The sequence below is a fragment of the Sciurus vulgaris genome (genome assembly GCF_902686455.1).
Source record: "Sciurus vulgaris genome assembly, chromosome: 6".
In the NCBI taxonomy this organism is placed as follows: domain Eukaryota; kingdom Metazoa; phylum Chordata; class Mammalia; order Rodentia; family Sciuridae; genus Sciurus; species Sciurus vulgaris.
The window spans coordinates 144478626-144505051 of record NC_136466.1 but is presented as its reverse complement, the minus strand read 5'-3'; the positions used below and the strand labels follow the sequence as shown (position 1 = coordinate 144505051).

The window sequence follows — 26426 nt, the reverse complement described above, 5'->3', positions numbered from 1 at the left end:
AAAGTAATGACCATAAACGGTTATTAAGACAACAATGAGAGAACATGGTAGGCCTCTTAATGATGTCTACCATACCTTCTATGAAGTATTCTTGCCAAAATATTTAATCTCAAACTGCTTGATATCTATGGCAATTTACTAATTAGTAAGAAACACTGGGACAGAAAAACACATTAAATAGCACCACAGGAACACAATCAATCCAACCCTAATTGGAAAATTCTAGAAGACACAAGTTTTGTCAACAAATAAAACTGGATCATTTTATTTTACTTCTGGTAGAAGGATATAGGTATAATAAGTTTTTTTTTTTAATTTGTTAGTTCAGAATGAATTAGAAGAAACTTGGGTATTGCTGAGGCAGGGAGAGATTAGATAGTCCTTCTTAAATGGAATGTCAAACCTTTTCCAGAAAACCCATATAGAGCATGGTCTATTGTGAAGGTGACTGTGATTTCCATTCCAGGAGATGGCCACAAATCAAGTCCCTCTGGGGCAGTGCTTCTCAAACTTGGGACATATTAGGTCATCTGGAGAGCCTGTTACATACATAGACACTCAGACCCACTCTACCACAAGCTTAGGGATGCAGACTGGGCCTTTGGTTTATGAAAAGCTCCCCTGCTGATTCTGAGGCATTGCATTAGGGTTGACACAGAGGAGCTATTATTGCATATATAAATACTACTGTGTGTTTGGTATTTAAAAATTCTCATTAAGGACTTTCATTATCTATCACTGACAAAGAACTAAATTAAAGCACAATTATTTTCAACAGGTTCATCATCATTCTCTTAGAAGAAAGCAAGCTAGTCATTAAATTTAAGCAACTGTTGAAAAAATACAGAGATCATATTGACTAGTGCTTGGGACTCAGTATAAACCCTGGAGCCAGCATGGAGACAACTAGCCTACTGTTAAATTAACAGAAGTATATCTTTCATATTAACTTAAAACTACCTAGGTTAATTCTTGAAATGGTTAGTGAAATTCTTTCTTAACATTTCAGAAACAAAAATACCCAGGGATACCTTTATACCTTTTAAGATTGTCCTACCCAAAACTCCCTTTCCCCAAACCATGGTACCAGCTCCCACAATCCTCTGTAGTGAGCCACCTGCACAAAACTAACAAGGATAGTGGTACCACAAATATGGGGCTAATCATTTTATCTTACTTATTAATTTACATGAAGGATCACGAATGTTAATCAAGCTGGCTACTTAAACGGCAGACTTGTAAACTGAGTGATGAATATGGGGAAGGAGATAAAGCTGTTCTGCAGAGAATGAAACACAAATAATAAAGGCCCAGATTCCATGGCTTCCAGGTTTCTGTAAGGCACAAGCATAACTTCAAAATAGTTCCATGAGTTATACCTGTATCTTTATCATAAATTATCTTGTTGGTATAAATTGTCAACAAATACACTGACTTAGGTCAACTGAACTAACAATAAGAAATTAGAGATAACTAGAATCATGTCACCCAATATGACAATGTACAATATATCCAGACCTCAAGGATGAGAATCTAATGTCATAGCTATCACCTCTGGAGTAAGACTGGCAGAGAAAAGTCCCCAAAGTAGCATCTACTGCCTCAAGTACATGGGCTCTGGGTGAGGGTATGATGTATGGAGCACCTGAACAGGAAATCCCTCATAGGATTTTGCCATTATTCAGCTGATATCAACACCCCTGGCTGCTACCACCATGTTCCCACCATAAGCCCTGGATGTAGAGGTATACAATGCCCTCCTGCTAAACATACACCAGGCAGAAAGTGACTTTAAAACTTAATATTGGGCTGGGGAGATAGCTCAATCCGTAGAGTGCTTCCTTGCAAGCGCAAGGCCCTGGGTTTGATCCCCAGCACTGCAAAAAAAAAAAAAAAAAAAAAAAAAAAAAAAACACAATATTTAACAAAAAAAAAATTCACTTCATTCTTAGCTTTGTAATTTCTAAACTAAGTCATATATTCTTAAAGCAGAACACACTATACTTCTAAAGGAAGCTGACATTTGTAAATGGACAGGCAGAAGGTCATTTGTAAGGGACAAATGTAATTTAAGTTAGCAAGTGCTTAGTACCAGGCACCCAAAGACAAAAGGAGTTTGTAGTCCAGCAGGGAGAACAAACAATACCAAATACCTTTATAATAATAATATAATGCAATGGGTGCTCTAGCAAAGCATAAATATGAGGTTATGGCAGCACAAAAAAGGGGCACCTAATTGTAGTTTAACAGTGGCTGGTCCTTTGGGAGTTGTACTTAGCAGAGTTATTTTTGCTTCCCCTCTTTTTGTCTAGAACTCTAAATTCTAAAGGAAAGTGGTACCTAAATAATTAAGATGTTAACTGACAAATAATCTTTCTTTAGATTTATAGAACTAAGAACATCTGTTGACCTTCTGATTATATCAGAATGTGTAAAGATGATGCTTAACTTACAGAAAAGTAACGTTTGTCTAAAGAAGTATAGGAATTAGCCCCAGCAGGTCAAGGTCAATTGCAATGTTTTGGTCTAAGAACAAAAGACACTGTGCCCTGGATGATGGGAAGACCCTACTCAGCACACAGTCTTTCTGCCCATTGTCTGTTCCACTGTACCTCCCTATTAAAGCCCTTTTGTATACACAAGTTCCCTAAGATGGTGCTCTCAGGACAAAAGTCCCCTTCATTTCTCATTGCCGTTCCTTGAATAAGCCTGATTTCCTTCCTTCCTACTCACACATCTAGAGTACTGGCTTTTGAGCAGTGAGCGGACAGACTTGGATCCAGTATCAGTAAAACGGCCAAGAGAGGGGAAAAAAAGAGGGTAACTATTCAAGCCAGTCCTTCTAAGAAAATGACACTGTGAAGCCAGGTATGGAGAACATGCCTGTAATCCCAGGTACTTAGGAAGTTGAGGCAGGAGGATCAAAAGTTTGAGGTCAGCTTTAGCAACTTAGTGGGATCATCTCAAAATGAAAAGGGATGGCGATGAAGCTCAGAGGTAGAGCACTTGGATGAAACTCTGAGTTCAATCCCCAGTACTGCTTAAAAAAAAAAAAAAAAAAAAAAAGAAAGAAAGAAAGAAAAAAGAAGAAATGGCACACGTAGAATGTAAAGAATTTTAATAAGTGCACAGAAAGAAGAGGAAAGAAAAGAGAAGTTGTAAACACCTATAAAGGCAGGTAATGTTGCAAGAGAGGTGAGAAGTATGGCTGGTATAGGTACAGCCTAAAGGAATACGTGGGCCATCTTAAGGAGTTTGGGCTTAATCCTGCCGGCAATGGGGAGCTACTGAAGGATTCTAATCAGGGGAGTAAATTAAGCATATATTATTTATTATCTCAAACATCTTTCAGGAAAAAGCACTGGACTAAATCAGGAACCTGAGTGCTCCTAGACAGAGACATCAGGAACATCTTGGGCAAGTGTCCTGGTATCAGTGTCCTGTCTGGAATAACAAAATGAAGAGCTGTTCTGCCTGCTTTGTGAGGTGATGCACAAGAGAGCTGTGCATGGTTGAATTCACAATATGGTGTGAGTCTTAGTATCTATGTTTAGAGGGAGGCAGCATGCTTGGTGCCTTTCCCTCACTAGAAACTGAAAAGGAAAGGCTAGGATTGTAGAGTGCTTGCCTAGTATGCGTAAGACCCTAGGTTTGATCTTCACCAAATGCTTCCTGTCCTGAAACAAAGGAAAGAAAGGAAGGAAGGAAGAAAGGAAAGAAAGAAAAGAAAAGAAAGATGGGAAAGGAAGGAAAGGAAAGAGCAGGAAGGATAAGAAATGGGTTTCCATTCTTAACATTGCAGATCAGTCACAAAATGTATGATATTCATCCTTGAGCATACCTGTCACCTAGAGCATTTTCTGAAAGGAAAAAGGAGGAAGCAAAGTGACCTTTTCCCACTCACCCTCTTTCTATCAGATGCCTGAAAAGCTTGGCATTTGTTTTAGAAGTACTGATTCCTCTTTTTCCCTAGAACAAGGTTAAATATGTTTTAATGTTGGTATCAAGCTGCTGACCAAAAATCGATCTGATAGAGAAAAGGGGAACCCCAAAAAGCAGCTAGGTCATCCAGGAGCCAATATTTTATTAAGCATGAGATAATTTTACATTGGAAGAAAATGACAGAAAAACCACCAAGATTCCTGATAGCACATATGTAAACACCTTGAAGCTTTTCTATGAGGTGGGACTTTTTCCATTTTACATAGGAGGAAACTGAAGCTTAGCTTAAGTGACTGCGATTCATCTGACTTCCTTCAGCACTGCAGACAAGGAAAGGAAAGGTCAGAAAAGCGTACACAGCTGTTGAAGAAAGTCTAAGAAAAATAACCAAATCAAATACATGCAAGTCTCTGCCTCAAAAGCAACTAAATCAACTATACCAAGACCCTATTCATTCCAAACCTAGATCGTATGGCCACCTCACCTATTTGGAATACTGCCCAAAATCATAAGTCAAAAGACTTCTGAGCAGTAATAAAAACGTGTCCAACTCTGCACAAAACAGATATCAAAGTCCTCCACAATCTGTTTGCCAGAATGATTCCACTACAACTGAATGCTTTTAATTCTAATGATAATAGCCAACAATTAGTAAGTTTCTATTTTGTGCAAGATAAGTACTCTCCATTAGTATCTCATTAATTCTCACACCAACTCTAGTATTACCTCCATTTTTATGTAGAGGAAACTGAGGTTCAAAGAAAATGAATAACTCGCCTTATATTTTAGAGGAAAAACAAGTTACTAGTCAAGTATTACCTCAAGCCCTATCCTAACTAACAATCTTTCTGGTGTGTACCAGTTCTACGAAACATGGTCTCATTTCCCTACTACAAATGAGAAAATCATTGCTTGTAGAAGTTGAACCAGTCTTACTGCAAAACTGATTAGAACAAATCGGAAGAAATCCCTTAAGAGAACTACACTTCACTGTACAAGGATCTGCCACATACAGGATAAAAGCACATAGACGTTGAAATCAGCTATAGCTCCTAAGGATCGGATAAAAAGACCAAGAGGCATACTGGTAATTTTCACTCCACTGGTTCTCCAAAAATCAGTTCTCTGATTTCTTACCAAGTTCACATCTTCTTAAAAGTGCAATGGACCTGAGGGCACCTCACAAAAGGCAGAAAAGGGTCCTCCCTACCAGAAAGACCAATAACCCTAAGAACCAGGTGGGGGTGAGGGGTGGGGGGTTATAAAGAAACTCCCATAGGTCAAAATGCTTATAAATGTTCAAATCAACAGCTTTCAGTCAAAAACTGAAATTCTGTTGTCAGGTGAATTTCATCAAGCAGAGGAACAAATTCTAACAGGCACTACCCCTCAAGATCCCTGAAAATTCCAAAACACAATTTCTTTCCATTGCATTTTGGCACCAAAGTATAAAAAAGACAAAACCCAGACACTGCATTTCCTCAAAGTTGCCCTATTTTTCTAAAATGAACATTTAATACTCTTTCTTTTCTCCACTAAATAGAAAATTTAAGGGAGAAAAATGTATTTGCATCTACATATTGGGTGGTAGGCCATGTGTATCTTAAAACAAAATTTACCTTTTTTTCAAAAAAATATTTTTATTTTAGTAGATGGACACAATAACTTTATGTATTTTATTTTATGTGGTGCTGAGGAACCCAGTGCCTCAACACAGGCTAGGCAAGCGCTCCACCTAACCACAAACTCAGCCCTATTTTGTATTTTATTTAGAGATAGGATCTCACTGAGTTGGTTAGCACCTCAATTTTGCTGAGACTGGCTTTGAACTTCTGCCTCAGCCTCCCAAGCCACTGGAATAAAAAGTTGTATTTTAAATACAGCACAGTACCAATAATTTAAGTTTCTGCCTTTCCCCATATCGTTCTAATCTTCTTTCTGTGCATGAATTAAAAACAGAAGTAATACAGATTTGGGGACCACAGTACAAATCTGGCTCTAGTGCCTACAGACATGATTGGGCATGTCACTTAAACTAAGCTTCAATTTCTTCCTATGTAAAATGGAGAAAGTCCCAACTAATAGAAAAGCTTCAAGCTGTTAGCACACATATTCAGTAAATGGAACTGTTATAACTGTCGAACACAGCAGTCTGTGCTGCTTCTTGTTTTTCTTTCATTTTCTTCTTTCCTTTCATGAGTAAACAAAGAATTTAAATACATTACTTAAGAGATGTAATTATTCAAGGTTCTGTCACATAAGTACAATAACTTTTCTCCCACAGTTGTTTTCCACATTAAATTAAACTAACTCTACTCAAGAGTTCTCTTGATTCTTTTTTTCTGTGAATTAGAAACAAAACCTGCAATACCCAAGTTGGCCATAATTCCATAAGACTTTGACTACACAGGAATAGCTACAGCCATAGAAAAATAAATGGAATTTTTCTGTTAATAGGATGGTTTTCTAGAAGTCCATAGTGACTTAGCTCTTATCATTTTGGATTTTATATTTTGCAAAGAACATACTTTGAACTCACCATAAGTAGAGATTAATGGCTTTTTTTTTTTTTTTTTTTTGGTACTCAGGACTGAACCTATGGGTGCTCTGCCATAGAGCTATACCCAGCTTTTTGTTTTTGTTTTTTATTTTAAGGTACGGTCTCCTCAAGTTGCTAAGGGTGGCCTCAAATTTGCGATCATCCTGACTCAATGTCCCGAGCAGTGAGGATCATAGGCACATGTCAACATGCCTGACTACTATTGATTTTACTGCAAAAAGGTCCAATTGCTATAAATTGATAATAAATTGAAAATAAAAACTGATATAAGTAATTAAACTCTAGAATTTAAGGTGTGACACTGTACTCAATCATCACTGATATCTAACCCTTTTTGGTTAACACTTCAAAAATTTACAAACTATGCAATTCTTATATATAATTAACCAACATCAATACCATAAGCCACCACCCCCCAAATTAAAATATACACCAGTCCTAAGAAGATAAATAACCTAGGGGCTAAAAAGAACTCCAACAAACCAGGCTATGCAAACAGAAAACAAAAAGAAATCCACCCTTGAAAATATTTAATTGAAAATTTTCTTTTAATTCGGTTTTCAAAAGTTACCTGATGTTTGGTAGGGAGTAGTAGGAGGGACAGAATGAAGAGTATTTACTGGCAATGTTCTATAGTCTCTTTACCCAGTGTTTCACAACAGGTTTTTTAATTCTACAAGAAAAACAAAGAAGGAACTAACAAATAGGGAGGTAATATTTCAATATTCTTAAAATAGTTGTACCATCCTTTGCATGTTGATCTTGGGAGAATGAACATAGCTGTCGGGAAGAAAAAGGAGGTAGATACTAACAAGGTACAGAAGAGTCCACATCTGGATGAGCTGAGTCCTGGAGGTGGACTTCTAAGTTGGTTCCAGAACAAAATGAAATTTCCACATATGCATCCTACTCCTGATCTTGCTTTTCTGATGGCATATAAGCTATTGTCTTCATCAGCAAATTTACTAGACAAATGATTCCAGGCTGTGCAACTTGACATTCACAACTGAATGAGTAAATATAATCTCTGCCTTAGCACATTATAAGTTACTACAACTTGACTTGGGGATTGCTTGTGGATTGCAGAAATTACATCTATCCAATCTCTGAATGTCAAAGTCTACTGCCCTCTTTCCAAAGTGGGTACAGAGCCAGCCCTATGGTAGAGAGCTGAACAATAAACATTTGTTGAGTCATAAGTGCCAAGCATTGTTTAATGAGTTTTATACTTATCAGCTCATTTAATCCTCACAGCAAATCTCTGAAGTAGAGTTATTATATCCACAAACATCTCCATTTTACAGATGAAAATACCAATTGCTCGTGCTGAGGTGGAATTCAAGCCCAGGTATCCTGGCTGTGTGCGTGTCAGATGTTGTAAAGCCTCTTACGTGGAAAGGAGGAATAAAGTTAAAGAGGAGAAGCAAGACAGAATGATTAGCTAGACACCCCTCAAACCAGAAGAAAACAAGCATTACCAGGCAAAACCTCAAAGAGCACCATGGAGAGGTCAAAGGAAGCTGAGGGGAAAGTACACTTACCCTTCACAAGTAATAAACCTAAGTGACACTGGCCAGCGGCACGGGGAACAGAACCTTGGGGTTTCATCCACACCTGTTCAAAGAGTTATTCTTTTGACTTACTCCACTGTCTTCCCTAAAGCATCAGTTTCTAGGTTCTCACCCCAACTGACCCTGAAGAGTTCAAGGAGAACTGGCAGATCCACTGCACTCCAGGGAAGCTCCACCCACAGAAAAGATAGCTATGTGCTGCCGGAAGAATCTGTGCCTTCCTCCAAGAGCATACGGTCGGTCTAGAGGTCATTCTGAGTTCCCCTTTATACCTCCTCCTATTTCATCCTCAACAGCCAGTCCTTCCCCAACTCCTATCAATACCCTCTACTAAAAGCATCTGTAACCCATGAGCTTCTTTTACGTTCACCAGCACCACTCCACTCCAAGCATGTTCTCTTCCCAGACCACTGCAATGGCGTTCCAGCTGGTCTGCTTGCATCTGTATTCTCCCCATCCATTCTCTCTCTTCAGGCAGGAGTGACCCTTTTGGAATGGTTTGTTTTGGCGTACTCATGGGATGAGACCATGTCTTGACGTGGCCTCCGAGGCCTTACACAGTCCGGCCCATACTTACTTTCTCAGGTTGGTCCCCTACCATCCCCTCCTTCATCTCTGTTTTGGCCCTTCATACTGCCTTGTGCTGCCTTGTACTCTCCCACACTGGGTTGTTTCCACAGGCAGTTCTTTCTACTTGGAATGCCTTCTTGAATCTCTCTTTGCCCTGTGGTAAAAACAGGGGGTGAACCCAGGGTCTTGCCTATGCTAGACCCAGCTAATCCCCAGCCCTTGTCCTGTGAATTTTTTGTGTAGCCATCAGATCTCAGGTCAAGAATCATTTCATTAAGGCCATTACCAGGTTCTGACGGCCTCATGGGTTTCTCCCTGTAACTTCTGTCATAATTGTAATTTCATATTTGTTGAAGTAATTATTTAAATCTATCTCCCACCATCTATAAGCCCTTTGGGGGCAGATATTTGTCCCTTGAATCTAATACGTGTCTTGCACTTAATAAGTACTCAAAATTTTTGTTAAGGGCTGGGGATGTGACTCAGTGGCAGAGCACTTGCCTAGATGCACCAAGCCCTGGGTTCAATCTCTCATACTAAAAAACAAACAAACAAAACAGATTTTGTTGAATCATTTGATTGATAACAATTTTAAGTAACGAGAGGTTTTATTTGTTTATTTTGCAGTACACATTGTAAGCTACTAGAGAAAGAGCATTCCCTTTAAGACTGCCATGTATGAAGGCTGTCCAAAGAGAACTGCATCAGGGTAACAACCCTGGATCTCATAGCCAATTTGTCCAGCAGCCAATGATGATTCAACCAAGTGCCTTTGTAACATCCTTGTTTCTTTTTTTTTTTATTTTTTATTAAAATCTTTTTTATTTTTACAGACTGCATTTTGATTCATTGTACACAAATGGGGTACAACTTTTCATCTCTATGGTTGTACATAATGTAGATTCACACCATTCATGTAATCATACATATACATAGGGTAATGAGGTCTGTTTCATTCTACTATCTTTCTGTCCTCCACCACCCAAAGGACTTAAAATCAGCATACTACAGTGATGCAGCCACATCAATGTTCATAGCAGCTCAATTCACAATAGCTAGAATGTGGAACCAACCGAGATGCCCTTCAATTGACAAATGGATAAAGAAACTGTGGCATATATATACAATGGAATGTTACTCTGCCATGAAGAATGATAAAATTATGGCATTTGCAGGCAAATGGATGAAACTGGAGAATATCATGCTAAGTGAGATAAGCCAATCTCAAAAAACTAAAGGACAAATGATCTCCCTGATAAGCGGATGAGGACATATAATGGGGGGTAGGAGAGGTTAGTGTTAGGGTTAGGGTTAGGTTTAGGGTTAGGGAAAGGAGGGTGGTAAGAATGGAGGAAGGAAGGACTGTTTAGAGGGAAAAGAGGGGTGGGAGGGGTGGGGGGAAGGGAAAAATAACAATGAATCAAACAATATTGCCCTGTGTAAATTTATGATTTTTAATTAAAATAAATAAATTTTTAAAAATGAAGAAAAAAAAGAATGGAGGAAGGAAGGACTGTATAGAGGAAAAAGAGGGGTGGGAGGGGTGGCGGAGAAAGGGAAAAAATAAAAAAAAAAAAGAAACTGTGGTATATATACACAATGGAATATTACTCAGCCATAAAGAAGAATAAAATTATGGCATTTGCTGGTAAATGGATGAAGTTGGAAAATATCATGCTAAGTGAAATAGGCCAAGCCCAAAAAACAAAGGCTGAATGTTTTCTTTGATAAGTGCATGATAATATATAACAAGGGATGGTGTGGGGGGGAGAGAAGAATGAAGGAATACCCTTGTTTCTTAAACCATCACTTAGTTTCCAAGAGGGGACCAGAATCCCCCTTACGCTTTGTTCCTTCTATCCTGCTATCTTTCAAGTCTGTTGCTCCCTGCCAACTGCCTAATCAGCAAATGGTGGCAAATCTAATTTCCACAGCTGTGAAATGTGATATATCATATGCTTGGGGCTGGTGTTGTGGCTCAGTGGTAGAGCACTTGCCTAACAAGTGTGAGGCACTGGGTTCGATTCTCAGCATCGCATATAAAAAATAAAACAAAGGTCCATTAACAGCTAAAAATACATACAAATTTTCTTAATTCCAAGCCAACCTCATTAACTATCATGTTAAATGTGTAGGAAAAAAAGGAAGAAAAGGTATAGTGATTTAATAATCAAGAAGAACTGGTTTTACTGGTTAGACTAACAGATTTCTCAAACACTAAGCTCATTTTAAAGCTTCACAAATTTCAAACAAATTTGTCAGTTAAAAATGGACTATGTCTCTGCGTAGCACCTCTTGCCATTCCATTTAGTTTTCACAAAGCTTGCTATTATGGCACAAAAGAAAGGCAAAATCTGCTGGAGACATAGCATGTCCAAGTTTTTAAAACTAGGATATCTCAGCGTACTAGATTCAATTAGAATAGAGGCATGACGCAAATGAAGACTAGTTCTATTAGAGGGGTAGGACCAGGGTTAGGCTTTTGTTGCTGTTAATTTTGTATTTCAATGTTTACCTAAATGTTATGGCTACTCTTTTTGTTTGCTTGTTTTACTTTAAAAAGAGGATAAGAGCATAAAAAATAAGTCTTTCAATTCCCTTAAGCTTTACCCCATAGATCAAAAGGAGCTACATCTGTTCTGACTCCCACCGTGAATATCAACAATTCCCAGGATGTGCAGCTACTACTACTCCCATAACATCTAAGAACCCCACCCATGCTGAGCTAGAAGCTTTCCCCTTCTAGCAATGTCTATGTCAGACAACATATGAGAGTTCGAGAACTGTCACCCTTTCTTCAGCAAGTTTATGGTCCAAAAAAGACACACCTACTGGAACCAACATCATACAGCTGGCCCAACAAAGAAAAAGTTGTCAATCTGATCTCCTTGCTTCTCTGTTTCTGAGGAGGGGCCCCAAATCACAGGGCTCCACTGAGTCTGAGTCAACATGCAAGTTACCTATCTAGTTCCTCTAAGAGTTGCAAAACAACCCTCATCTCTAATATATACCAATTCATTTCAACAAAGAGCTCTGAACATTCTAAATGCAGGGTCCTCTGACCTCCTCAGAAGGCCTGTGTTCCCTGGATGAGTTCTGCTCCAGATATTTCAACACTTTTGGCTGATGGCCCCCAATGGTTCTTCACCAAGATCTGTCATCAGAGTTCCAGACCTGGACACCCTAGAAGCCTTCCAGTTTCCTATACTAGATCCTTAAAATTCACATTTCAAGCCAGCTCGTCACTACCTCCATTCCCTAGTCTCCTGCTCCTCTGGGCTCTGCTCCCTAATCATATCAGAAACCTGGGAGTCACTCTTAACTATTCCTGCCTCTCACTACTGTGCTCTGCTTTCTTAACACCTCTAAGTCCATCCACATCTACCCTGCCTGTTGCTGCTCTCTTACTTCAGGTCACCATCCTTCGCCACTTCACATACTCCTGGGACCGCCAGTGTCACCTGTTTAGCTCCCATGCACCTATTAGGCCCACCCAATTTACCATCCCCAGTTCTATCCATTCAACTCCCCATTCAATCCTCTGTCCATGCAATGCAACCCCTTTGTGAAGCTTTCTCAGATCCAAACTTTTTCCATCAGAACAGTGAAGGGGCTACCTTTTGTAGGCGCCCAAATCACATTCCGTTATATGCTTCCATTACAGTACTTTTCACACTGTAGTGCAATAATCTCTTACCTAGTCTGTGTGGCCAACCAAAGACACAAACTGAGGGCTTAGGCTATACCTTTATGGATTTTAAGCCTCAACTCCAGTATATAACTCTTGATAAAGTATGTTGTTAATAAAAATTCACTGAAAGATCACACACATGAAAAAATACATAAAGACAAATACTTCTTGATCCCAGTACTATTCTTTAATGCCAGACATAGTTCTTAGGAGGTTAAAGAAATAAATCTAATACAAATTCCCGAGCTGGGCACAGTGCTGCTCATCTGTAATCCCAGTGGCTCGGGAGGCTAAGGCAGCAGGATGGCAAGTTTGAGGCTAGACTGGGCAATTTAGTGAGCCACTGTCTAAAAATAAAAACTAAAAAGGGCTGGGGCTATAGCTCAGTGCACCAGGTGGCAAAAAAAAAGAAAGAATAATAATAGGGGGAAGTCTTTAGGTCACTGCAGGCATGCTCTTCAAAGGGATCGTGAGACTTCCAAGTTCATTCCTCTCTTTTCTGCATACGGTCATGAGGTGAGCAGTTTTGCCTTACCACATTTTCCTGCCACCATGTGCTGCCTTGCCACAGGCTCAAAAGTAAAAAGTCAAGCAAACAAGGATTGAACTTTCAAAACAGTGAGCCAAAATAAACCTTTTCTCTTTTTAAGCTGTTAAAGTGATAGAAAGTTGACTACACACTATGTATATGATTAGTGCCAGATTCTACTGAAATACTGTTACATTCTTACCTTAGCTGACTTTCTGAAATATATTTTAGTTTCATTGATGGAGTAGGGGCATATACAAAATCAAACTTTGACTCCGAAGATCTGCCACTGAGGATACAGGCTAGAGTCCGAATGAATCCATCCATTATCCAGTTCTAGGGAGTTAGAAAGGGAAATGGGATCTGTTTCCTAGAGCTAGATCCCAGGGTTGCTGGTTCCCAGCTTCTGGCTGGAGGGGTTGGCTCTTTTAAGAGCTAGCCTGACTAGCAGGCTCATTCCATAAGCCTCCTGACTCTGAAAGCATGATCAGGTAATAGCTTTGCTGCTGACCACAGCTCTATTCCACTAACTATGCACTGCCTTTGGCAGTTACAAGCACCAATTACTCTGACAATAAACCAAGAGAAATAGCATCTGAAGCCAGGGAGGCAGACATGCAGTAAGACTAAATGACAATCTCTGTCTGGTCCCAAGGTAACAGACCACATACATAGATGACTGTGTACCTGGTCTTTAAGGACTATGCTGTTTAAATACTTATTTTGCAAATCAGTTCTCAACCATAAAAAGTGCTCACGTCATAAGGCTATTTGAGAACCCCAGACAGCATTTCAGACTAAGCGTTGTTATCACAAAGATACACATCTAACGAAACACACAAAAATATAATTTGTTGGAGGTTTTACTATGCCCACTTTCACATGTCTTACATCACTTAACTTGACAATCCTGTAAGGTATTTTCATCCCTACTTTATAGGTAAGGGCAATGAAGCTCTGAAAGTTTACTAACATGCCTAAGGTTCATACAGCTGATTAGATGGTAAAGTCAGGCCTTCTGATACCAAGTTTAGTACTTCTGATCCTTGAACTACCCCCCCCCCCCCCCCCCCCCCGTACCAGGGATTGAACCTAGGGGCACTTAACCACTGAGCTACATCCCTACCCTTTTTTGTTCTTTATTTTGAGACAGGGTCTTGTTAGTTGATTAGGGCCTAAGTTGCTGAGGCTGGCTTTGAACTTGTGATACTCCTGCCTCAGCCTCCCTAGTTGCTTGGATTACAGGTATGTACCATCATGCCTGACTTGTTCCTTAACCTTTATTTTGTTTTTTCAAACATTGGCTTGCCTTCCTTCCTTCCTTTTTCCTTTGTACTTTGCCTTCTAATTCTACCTCTCACTGTTTTGGGCCTGCAAGCAATGAATTCCTACCTAAAGGTCAGCTCTGGAAATGAAAAATATAGCAGAGACCAATATTTTCCTATCAAATTATTTATTTTTCCCCTCCTAAAAAATTCATTTAAATGTCTTCAAATCATAATGTGTAGCATTTAGGCAATTGCCATTCAAGAGCAAAGGCACCCCTGTCAGGTGCTGAGCTGGGTGTACGTGGTTTATTTCTTCTTATCCTCAAAATAAGCCTGCATGGAAGATGCCTACTCACATGTTACAAGTGAAGAGAAGTTTCAGTGAAGTCCCATATTTAAGGTCACCATCAAATGGCTGAATCAGGATTGAAAAACTCCAGAATCAAAGGCTCTTCTATGATATCATGGCACCTCCTTCCCATCTCCAAACACCCGCCTCTTCCAGGAGTGCAAGGAAAGACAATGCACAAGGGAAATGTAGGTCAAGTCTTACCACTATCAGGACCAGACTGTAGGTCAAGTTCACCTCTATCAGAACCAACTGATGCCCAAAGAAAGGAAGAACAGTAACTAATTTAACACTCCAGGGCTGGTTTGTAGCTCAGTTGCAGAGCATTTGTCTAACACTGAGGAGGCCCTGAGTTCAATTTCAAGCACCACAAAAACAAAATACAAAAAACAAAAAAACAAAAATGGTAAATCTACATGTTGGGTATTGTGTTAACAGCTTTCTATGGATTGCCTCATATAAGACTAATAGCAACCTTATGGGCTAGACACTATTCTTATTCCCATTCCAAAGATCAGGAGACTGAGGCTTACAGAAGTTAAATATCCAGCCCAAATTTACAGGTGGCAAGTAGGAGAGTTCTGATTCCAAAGCCATGCTCTTAACTACCACATTATATAGTGGTGTTGGGATGTGTAAATGCCAGAGAAAAAGGTGTCAGGTGGCAGTTACAGAGCTGTCACTGCCTTATTCTTTAAGCTATGAGATGTGACTAATGGCAGCTGCAGAGACACATGGTGTTGCCTTCTGTACCTCCCCCTCCACCAACTCCCTCAGAACTGCTCTATAAACTCTTAAGTTAGCCAAATAGCTAGGAGGAGCTCAATGCCTTGGAGCAAAAGAAGGACAAGAGAAAGCAGGGACAAATGAGAAGGTGCCTATAGGCTCACTAAGGGCCAGACTGACCTAATGGTAAAGCAGCATTTTACAGAAAGAAGGAATCCTTGGTGGGGTGGCAGGGAATCTCAAATCTCAGTCATAGAGGTGCTCCTTAGATTCTATTCCTCAAAATTTCTCTCTCATTTTCATGCATGAGTACATGTCTTATATAAGAGATGGGGACAGATGCTCTAACAACACAGTCCCAACATACCTATGAGTCTTTCAAGCTGTCCCTCTTGCCTGCCTGCTACATTATCTCCCTCCTTCCCACACCAAATCCTACTTTAACACTGGCCTTTCCAAGTCCTCCGCAGTCTTCATAGGAGACCAGATGCTGCAGTGGATTCTGTAGTGGACCCTCCTCCTCTTTGCTCTGAAGCATTCTGAGTACCCCTCCCTTTTAAGTAGGCAGCTCCTACCTCCATGCATTAGAGCCATCTGGTGATCTATAGTCTCCCAAACAGAATGTGAAACTCCCAAGTACACATTGTTTCTTTGGATTCCTAATTTTAACCTAGTGTTTAGCAAATGGTGGATACACAAAAACATTGTTCAAATAATCTTCCAGTAAAAGTGATTATTAATAATAAGAGCATCTAGCAGTTGTTGAGTATCTTCCACTTGTCAGGTCCTGAGCTGGGTATACATAGTTTATTTCTCCTCATCCTCAAAATAAGCCTGCATTGAAACTATCCACACGTTATAAGTGAGAAGTCTTACAGGGTGAAGATCCACATCTAAGGCCACCAACAAGTAGTTGAACCAGTACTGGAAACCTCCAGAATCAAAGGGTCTTCCCCTTTGATATCATGGCACCTCCACCACATCCTCCAACAGAGAGGTTTATTCCCCAGATGTCCCTCTGTTCAGCACCAGCCACAGTGACAGCCTCAATCTCACCATTCTGAGGGTCATTCTTATGCATCCAAGAATGCCCCTAGCTTTCTTCTGTCTGCCAACCAGATCACAGCTGACATATGGAGTTTCTTAGGCACTACTTATATGTACACTGGGGTTTCCTTCATTATCTTTTGAACACAGACCATCTTCTTTACTCAGCAGGTAGCAGACAATGGTCATTAAAATATAAAGGAAAAAAGCAGCCACTTCTTTCCTCCCAAGAGCAAAGCAGCATAAAGAATTACTGAGGCAAGTGAAACTGAAGCAAAAAACTAAGCAAGCTGGGTTGGGGTAGGGAGTACAGACAGATGACAGATAAGCAGGGAGGTGGGTAAAAGTAAGAAAAGAGGGGTCAACAGAGGTATTTGTGGTCAAAGGAGAAGGCATGAGATGTGAACATGGAGCCCCACCCAGAACACCCTGGGAGATAAAACAGGTCCTGCTGATGAGAAACAACTCATCCCATGACAGAGTCCCAGACTCCTTTAACTAACATAATATCCAATACCACAGACTGGGCCACTACAGAAAGTGCTATTTTGCCTAGGCAAGAGGTACAACTTTGCAGGGAGACAAAGAGTGAAAGAATCATTATGTGTTCCAAGCACAAGGAAACACTGGGATGATGGATCTTAAAGGATTCAATTTTATACCTACAAAGAAGGCAGGCATGTGATGAGATTTTTGATTTCAAAAACTGGGCTCATTTCCTTCAAGGCATTCTCAGGTATTAAAACTCTCTTAGGAAAAAGAGAAAGAAAAAGATCATCAGTCAGCTGGACGTGGTGGTCCATGCCTCTAACACCAGCAACTTGAGAGGCTGAGGCAGAACGATCTCCAATTTGAGGCCAGCCTCAGCAACTTAGCAAGTTCCTAAGCAACTTAGTGAGAGCCTGTCTCAAAATAAAAACAATAAAAAGGGTTTAAGATACAGCTAAGAGTGTAAAGCGACTCTGGATTCAATTCCTAGTAACAAAAAAAAAAAAAAAAATCAATAAACTCCAGTAGCTCAGGACCACTGTCTGAAACAGAGGTTGATGATTTGACCAAAGAGAAAGGTAGACTTCAAAATATCTTGCCATTGTGGCCAGGACTTCCTTTGCCACCACCCACACTTAAGCTCTTCTGTCTTGTGGCTAAAATCCCCCCCTTCCCAAAAAAAAAAAAAAAAACCAATGGAGTTAGCATGCCACTGCTGACAGGGTGCCCTCCAGACAGGTCTGTACCAAATGATGACAGATAAGGACACAAGAAGAAAATATGATTTCAGTATTTGGGGAAAAGCATTTAAATATGAAATCAAAATACCAGAGTCTTGCAACTGCCTTTGAAATAAAGTTATTATTCCAAGACATAATTTGATTTTACTTAGGTTAATTATGATTCTATTTGATTCATTTGTAAACTTATAAATATTCATATATTTATTCAATATTCATAAATGAATACTGGACAGATGTGTTGACTGAACAGAATTTGGCTTTTGTCAGTGGCCCATTAGAATTGAGGAAAAAGGAAAAATAAAGTCTATAATGAAACCAGCAAAATGTCAAAGGACAAATGTTAATAATGAAAAAAGTCAACAACTAAGTGCTGTCATTAGATTGGAATTTCAAATATAATCAAATCATTCTCAAATGTATAAAGGAACAAAGAAAAGAGGAAAAGAAACTTTTAGAGATAGTGAAAAATATTCTAAGAAAGAATTACCACACGGAGTGAACTTTCTTGGCATGATACCATGGCAACAACCACAACAACAAAATACTCCACTTTGATTAATACTTTAACTGGGAAACATTTTTGTACTCTAAGATTAATGATTAAGCATTTTATGAAACCACCCCAGCAACTCTGACCAATTTCTGAATAACAGTAACTCACTTCTGTTGAAGGCTAACTATATGCCAAGTACCCTGTCTAGAGTTTTACATACTTAATCACAGTTAATAAATTCATAATTTTTTTTGTGGCTCTAGGGATTGAAGTCAGAATCTTGCACATGCTAGGCAAGTGCTCTACCATTGAGCCACATTCCCAGCCCCATGTAAATGTTCATACATAACTACCATGTAAGATGGGCATTATTATTATTATTCCCACTTTTCAGGTAGAACACAAGCAAGGCTTAAAGTAAATGTCCTAACCCTCAGCTAATATGAGGAGCTACTGACAAGTTTTTGCTTTCCTTAGAGTTGTGATCTACTAGGTATACAGAGGGGAATAAAGGAAAGGTGTAACACTAGGGTTTTTCCATCTCTCCTACAGATTTACTTCCTTCTAGAGTCCTTCTCTGCTTTTACTTTCCTTCATCTTTCTCCCAAAGCAACAGAGGAGTTAAAAGAATTATCCAGTTTAATCCAACTTGCCAATATATCTCAAGAGGTTTATTTTTTAAACAATTCCACTGAAGATTTAGAAAATATTTTTATATGGCTCCCATTCACCATAAAACCTACTTCAATGAGAGTAAACTCAGGGTGTCAAACTGACACAACTTTGGTTTATTAAGCTAAATATGTATTTGACCAAAAATCCATCTATCCAAAACCTCTGCTATTTGTTAAACTTCACAAAAGTTCCCATATTTGGCTACTATGGGCATAACCCTAACAAAGTCAGGGACTCAGCCTTAGCCCTTTTCTGGATTCACATGTTCTCTTGTCAAAGACTGCAAACCCACTGATGAGAAATAGAGAGTGGTTCTCAGCTATTAAAACATGCTCTATTCATATGGATCAGCAGTACCATCTCCAAAAATGGCAACCACATATGAGATTTTTATACATTGGAGTAGATCACCGGAGATATACAAGTAAAGACAAAGCCTGGGCATCCTATAAAATGGAATAATTGTTTTGGCTAGGGTACCATAAATTAGGGCAATTTTTAAATTTTTAACTTCCAAATACAACCTTACTATACTGACTTTATCATAATAAGGTAAGCACTTTTTACAATGATAAAAAGGTTTCTGGTCCCTGAAAAATCAGATTCTTCCTAAAGCACACGGTTGCATAGGAGAGTTTTATGTGGAAGTATTCAAAAAACATCAAACATTCTGTTGAGGATGTTCATAGAAAGATCTAGAACTTTAAACTTTAAAGTGCGGTCCCACAGACTAAGATTCTGACAGTAGTCCTGTGTATGTGTGTACCTACATGCACACTAAAGATCAAGCCTAGGCCTTGCACCTGCTAATAAGCACATGCTCTATCACTGAGCTACACCACCAGCCCCAATGGTCCTTATTGTAACACTGGAGACGGAAGGGTACAGAGGAGTTTCTGGCTCAGCTGAAGGCTGTGCCTGTGGCAGCTGTTTGATCATGCTACAGGAAATGTTGCTTGGCAGAGCCTCATGATGCTTTATGATGCTCCATCTGCAGAAGTTATGTGGTATTGGATCTGGCCCAGGAATATGCTGCAGGAAGCACATGCAGGAGAGAAAAAGCGGAAGCTCTGGACAGATCATCAGGCTAAAGCCACAGCTAAGAAAGTGATTTTTAGGAAGAACTTTTATTGTCCTTTTTCAAAGGAGAAAATTCCACCATGAAAAAATTATTTGGGGCTGGGTGCAGTGGAGCATGCCTGTAATCCCAGCGGCTTGGGAGGCTGAAGCAGGAGGATCGCACAAGTTCAAAGCCAGTTTCAGTAAAAGTGAGGCACTAAGCAACTCAGTGGTACCCTGTCTCTAAATAAAATATAAAATAGGGCTGAGGATGTGGCTCAGTGGTCAAGGGCCCATGAGTTCAATCCCCAATACCCCCCCCCAAATTATTTGGGGAGCTGGGGATATAGCTCTGTGGTAGAACACTTGCCTGGCATGTACAAGGCTCTGGACTGTATCCCCAGCACCAGGAGTGTGCACACATGCACATACACAAACTTGTGGACAGACTGAGGACAGGGGTCTGGCTATATATTTTAGCATCCTATCCCTATTAACAGAACCAAAGCCGTATGTCTCACACACGGTAAGTGCCGAGTTAAGCACTGAATGCATTCAAAAGTCAAAGGGGAAGGGGCTGGAGTGGTTGCTCAGTGGTAGAGCACCTGCATAGCATGCCAGAGATCTGATTTCCTCAATCCCCAGCAATGAAAATAAATAAATTAATTAATAGGTAGGTAGGTAGGTACGTAGGTAGATAAGACACATAGATAAAGCTAGAGATGGTGGTATTCTGGATTAAAAAAAATTAGCTGGGAATGGAGAAAAAGTTTGTGGAGTTATGGATTCTTAAAAAAAAAAAAAAAAAAAAAAAAAAAGAAAAAAAAAAAGTGTGGTCGTGCACACTTATAATCCCAGTGCCTTGGAAGCTGAGGCAGGAGGATCACAAGTTTGAGACCAGTCTCAGCAACTTAGAGGAAGGTCAATCTCAAAATTAAAAATAAAAAGAGCTGGGGATGTAGTTCAGTGATAGAGTGCCCCTAAATTCAGTTCCTAATACCACCATGAAAAAAAGAATAAAAGAAAGAAAAAGCAACCAATGGATCTGGACTTTTCTTTTTCTTTCTTTCTTTTTTTTTTTTTTTTTTTTTTTGTGGCACCAGGGATTGAACCCAGGGGCACTTAACCACTGAGCCACATCCCCAGCCCATTTTTATATTTTATTTAGAGATAGGATCTCCCTAAGTTGCTTAGAACCTCACTAAGTTGCTGAGGCTGGCTTTGAACTCATGATCCTCTTGTCTCAGTCTCCTGAGCTGCTGAGATTACAAGCATGTGCCACCACACCTAGTTAAAGCTACTTTTATTTACCGGGACTGAGGGAGAAAGTCTGTTTTAGGATAAGTCATCTTTTCTTGTTATCATTATCTTCTTGTTAACATCTATCCACCGAAGTTATCAAAGTCAATGATCCAGCAAAAAAATCATCTCAATAATTTTGTTTTGTAGATTGATATATTCCTACTCATTACCCAGAATAATGTTTGGTATTTAGCAGGTGCTAAGTAAACACCTGTTAAACTAATTAACTGCATCTTTGGAAAACACTGCCTCTAGAGCCTAAAAGCTAAGGGGTCCCTGCAGCTTCTTACTAGTCACATACCTGATCATCTAACAAAAGCCAAGAAAGAAGAGTCTACTGGAGAACACCAATGAGAAAGTACTCCAGTGTACAAGGCCAAGCATGACTGTAAGCAAGTTTCACTAATATTTCTTGCATTCATAAGCATAAGAATAAAAGAATGAGCCTGGGAGTCAAACATTTTTTGGGTGGGGTACTAGAGATTTAACCCGGGGCAATTTACCACTGAGCTACATCTCTAATAATAGGATCAGTTTCATAGGATTGTTGAAAGTATGAAATAAGTACAGATCCTGGGACACAGAAGTGCCTAATAAGTATATTGGGAATTGCTTCTTGTTTGTTTGTTTGTTTTGGTATATATCCACAGTCCTATCTCTGGGAAGAATACAGTATCACAAATTCACTTCTCCTCACCAAAGGAAATGGGCTTAAATAAGGGCTGTGCAATTTTTCCCTGAGGGATAAATGAAAAAAAAAAAAAAAAAGTGGGGGGGGGGGCTTACAACCATTGTTTGTTTGTTTGTCTGTTTTGCCCCTTCTCAGTCTTCATTTCTTTTCTGTCTTTTCTTCCCACATCTACATAAAACCTTTCCTGAGTTCCTGTGGGTCTGGCTTAGCCACTGACACTGCTGGATCTTTAGGAGACAGTTCTTAATTCTGCTGTCTATTCTGCAATACCATTGTGCCCTTGGGCAGGATGTTTAACCTTGTTAGGTCTCAGTTTTTCACATCTATATAATGGAAGAACACTAGAGAGGTGGAGTAGATTAAATTCTCTTTCAAATCCAAAACTCCACTGAATAAGTCATTGATAATTAGTATATTCAAATGAAACATTGACCTAAGCTCTGTTAGAAAGTACACTGTAACCATATTTGAAGACCACACAAAAATCAGTACAAGTACAGCAGCAATCTGAAAGCTAAATTTTTCCAAGTCAGTTTTAAAGAACATGAAACCTCCCTGAAGCTCTTACATTACTGCCTAGCACAATGAAATAGATTCTTGTTAAATCATAACTTTCTCATAGGATCACCAAATTGTCTTTTATGTAAAAGCTTCAGAGTACAATCACTAAGAAATTCTAATCAGTATAAATTACCAAAAAGGTGCTAACAACTTCAAGGTAACTGAGCAAAGAACTAATAGTCTTGAAGAATCAGAATTGTCATTCAGCATTCGAGAAAGTTCCTAATAAAACCATTTGAATTTGAAGACCATCTACTTTGGCCATTTGTGCTGCCTAACCTTTCCACCACATTGTGCATTTCTATTCAGGCAGAGGTTTTGTTTGTTTGTGTTTGTTGATGCAGTAAACACTGAACCCAGGGCTTCATGCATGCCAGGTAAATACTCTACCACCAAGCTACATCTCTAGCTCTTGCTAATTTAAAATGATGTTGCAGCTGAACAACTGACATGGTAAGATGTTTATAATATACATTTTTGGTGAAAAACATTACAAAATAGTATGATTAGGAGTATTAATACCATTTTGGTAATATACACATACACACACACATATGTACACAAACACATATCTGATAGGATACATTATAAGTTGTTAGTAACTTTATTCATAACATTTTTGTATGTCTTATTCTTCTATAATGAACACTTACAGTTTCTGATAAAATAATAATTCAAATGTGTTGTATTTTAACATGAAAGAGGGATCTGGCACCCAAACTACAACCAGATACCTCCCTGGAGCAGAGCTCTGCACTCAATAGTTCCTTACACACAAGCACCAAAATCCTTTGTATCCTATGACGGAAACTGAGCTAAGATAAGGGTGCTAAGATGTTTTTAGGCACCTACCATCAAGTACCAATACAGTCCCAGATTCCTCTCTCTTGTTCACCTCAACTTTTAGAGCCTTCAGCTTCCCACTTACTAGTAACTTTCTGAATAATTTACAAAACATGGTCAAAGGTCCTAAACTACAGTTCAGAGTTTTACTTGTCACATTCACTGACTTAGGAGAACTGATGACAGAAGAACACAAGTTACTCTGGCAGAGATTCAATTTAAAAGTTGGAGTTAACGATTATCTCTAATTTTAGGCTATCAAAGGTCAGTTTTTTTTGATCAAAGAAAATGCAAGCCCATTTTTTTAAATTTTATTTTTATGTAGTTGTAGATGGACAGCATGCCTTTATTTTATTTGTTTATTTTTATGTGGTGCTGAGGATTGAAACCAGTGCCTCACACATGCTAGACAAGTGCTCTGCCACTGAGCTACAGCCCCGGCCCTACAAACCCATGTTTAACAACAACATTATCTTCAAATACTTTATCAAATATTTTATTTTATCTTTTTAACACAAAGTGCTGACTCTTGATCAACTCTTTGGTATGCTGAAGGTCACTGCCACTGAACCTTCCAGGATCTGATTAGCCAAGAATAAGCTTATCCCCAGGTGTAGCTAACATTACACTGTAAGGCCTAAAGGTTGTTCCGGCAGCTCAGGCACCTATCAACAAAAAAGCACATAAGAACCTGCAATTTCCCAGCTAGCAAAAGCCATACAAAGAAAGAAATGATAGCAAGCCATACACCAAAGGCAAATGAAGGACACAGGAGTAGAAATAGTGGATGACAACTTTAAGTGCTCTAAGGGACTATCCCACTGGGTGAGTGTAGAGGCTACTAGACCCAGGACTCTGAGACAAATAAACAATGCCTCAATGCTGCTCACATGCATTTCCCATAATGTGAAGTCTTGCAAAGCTATATACTTAAAAATAAATTGCTTTCTCACTTCCTCCTACCCTTACTTTAAAAAATCATCTATAATTTAGGTGACAGCCTTATCCTGTTACAAAATGTTTTTTAGAATCAGAATACAACAAAGCACAGTATCTGCGCAGCATTATTTTAATGCAAGAAAACAAAACTGCCAACTATATGGATCTGAAAAATGCAACCACTCAGGCTTATTTTGGGGCTGAACCACTCCCCTTCCCTAATTATCCCTCAAAAGGAAATATATCAGGAACTGTGGGCAAAAAGTGAAAACATGTCTAATTAAATTACAACATGTAGATGAGGAATCTGAACATTCTTGTACTCTGGCCACAGTTCAGAAGACTTTCCACTTGTGAGTTTAATCTCGCTGAAGAGGAAAGGTTAAAGATCACTTGTCCTTCAACCAGGGTTCTATCAAAAAAAGACACAAAAAGAAACTGACTACATTACTTACATGTGATTACAAGGGAAGTCTGCTGAAAATTTAAGATGACCCTGACTCCATATCAAGTGCTAACAGAGGAAGTGGTTTTTATTTGAAAATTAGGACTAAAAATAGAGCTCATTACAAAAGTACTCTCCGCTAGAGAAAACGCACTCATCTTACATTTGAAGATTCATATGCAAAGGTTATATGGTCCAGGCAAGTCTTGCAGAAGCAGTCCCTGATTAAGACCTCTAATCCACAGTTGACCTGTCTCTGCAGTACAGAGGTGAAAAATAGAAGACATCTGGAGATAAGGAATTTGGTAGTTGTGTGTATGTTGCTGATTAAAGTGCTGTAGGGAAAGGCAGATTAAACCTTCAACAAATCCAAAATAAAAAGGCATTTAATTAGGCATTGATTAAAAGCTACAGTTTCAAGAAACCATTGAAAAGATCTAGAAATGTGCCTTTACCTCTCCCTCCTGCCCATTGGGCCTCTGCAACGCTGGTTTCCTTGGTGCTCCTCCAAGCCTTCAGCTACAGGGCCTTCACCAGGCCTGGCCAGGCCCAGCTACCTGAACCCTCAGATCCCTCAAGTTTTGGCCCAAATGCTACCTTTTCAAGGTTGAAAAGGATGCCTTTTTTCCCCCCATACTTATCTTCTAATACACCAAATAATTTGCTTATATATATCTATGACTTACTTTCTCCTCTCCCTCTCATATAAGCTCCCAGAGAGCAAGGATCTTTGTTCTGCTCACTGACGTGTATCACAAGTGTTTAGAATAGTGGCTGACACACAGTAGGAGCTTGGAAGGTATTTTATGGATGGATGAATGAATGAACTTCTTGTCAGTAAAACTGCAGGGGGACCGCAAGAGAGGTGAGATGACAGGGGAAAGAAATGACAGAGGGGAATTCACAAGGGTCAGACAGAGACTGGCTGAGGCCAGGGCCGACCCACATTCTCCCCGCAGCGCAGCGCTGATGGGAGGCAGCAGGTGGTGCACTGTATCCCGCCAGTGGAATCAAATGGCACTCAGAAGCAGGCAGCTGAGACAGGCAAGCCCTGAAGGCTCACGGACAAAGTCCAGCGCCGGACGGACCCACCGGGCAGGGGGCTTCAGAAGCGGCTCCGCGCGGGTCCCGAACACGAGCCATTCCCCTCCCAGCGGTGCCCACAACTCCAGTTCCCCACGAGAACACCCCGGGCGTCCCAGCCGCAGGACCTCCCCGGCTCCGGCCCCTTCATCCGGAGAGAGCGGGGCCCTGCGCTCGAGCACCTGCCTGCCCGCCTGGGGGTCCCGGCCCCGCCCGAGGGGAGGCCCCTGCGGACCCTACCACCTCGCCCACCCCGCAGACCGGCAGGAAGCAGCCGGTTCCGCGTCAGGGCAGGGCTCGGATACTCCGGGTCCCGGCCACTCCGCCCGACGCTGCGTCCGCGCGGCGCCCTCTCACCTCAGGGCGCACGTACGACACGAAGGAGGGCTTTGGCGCCTTGGTGCCACCGCCACCGCCGACCACCCCTTTCCCCAGCATTCCGCCGCTCTGGGAAGCAGCGACGCGCGGGAACAGAGGAGGCAGCTCGGTCTCCGGCTTGGGAAGCGGCGGCGGCCCCCAGCGCTAGCGGCCGGGGCTCCGCCCATCCCTAGGGCCGCGGCGGCCGCGGCGCCGCCCGCATCCGGCTCCGCCGCGGACTCCGCTCGCCCCGCCCAGGCCCTCGCGCCCCGCCCACCAGCCGGGAACTCGCAGCCGGAGGCCACGCCCCTCCCTTCGCGGAGGGCTGGTCTGACAGCGGAGATTGTTCCCTGGTGACAGGTTCTCTGCTACCCTCCTGCCGCAAAGCCGGGCCCCAGAATTCCTCCGATTGGCCAGAGGTGCTGCCGGCTTTCTTGAATTTACCTGGAGAGATGTTTCCGCTAACCAATCCAGAGAGCGTTCTCTCCGGGTT

The 26426-nt window shown here is 40.6% G+C and overlaps 1 protein-coding gene across 2 annotated transcripts in view; it reads right to left on the bottom strand.

Annotated features, from left to right (window-relative positions):
• The window catches only part of MTMR12 (myotubularin related protein 12), an 86599-nt gene extending 60436 nt beyond the window's left edge, over nt 1-26163 (bottom strand). Inside the window, exons 1-2 of one of the 2 annotated variants that reach the window (XM_079144487.1) lie at nt 25934-26152; nt 404-539 (exon numbers count right to left, since the gene is read on the bottom strand). In XM_079144487.1, the coding sequence (XP_079000613.1) occupies nt 404-430 (27 nt within the window). In that variant the 5' untranslated portion in view covers nt 431-539; nt 25934-26152. Of the gene's footprint in view, nt 1-403; nt 540-25933 lie in introns of both variants that reach the window. The other variant, XM_079144486.1, reaches the window with a different exon arrangement.
• Nucleotides 26164-26426: the final 263 nt, after the last annotated feature.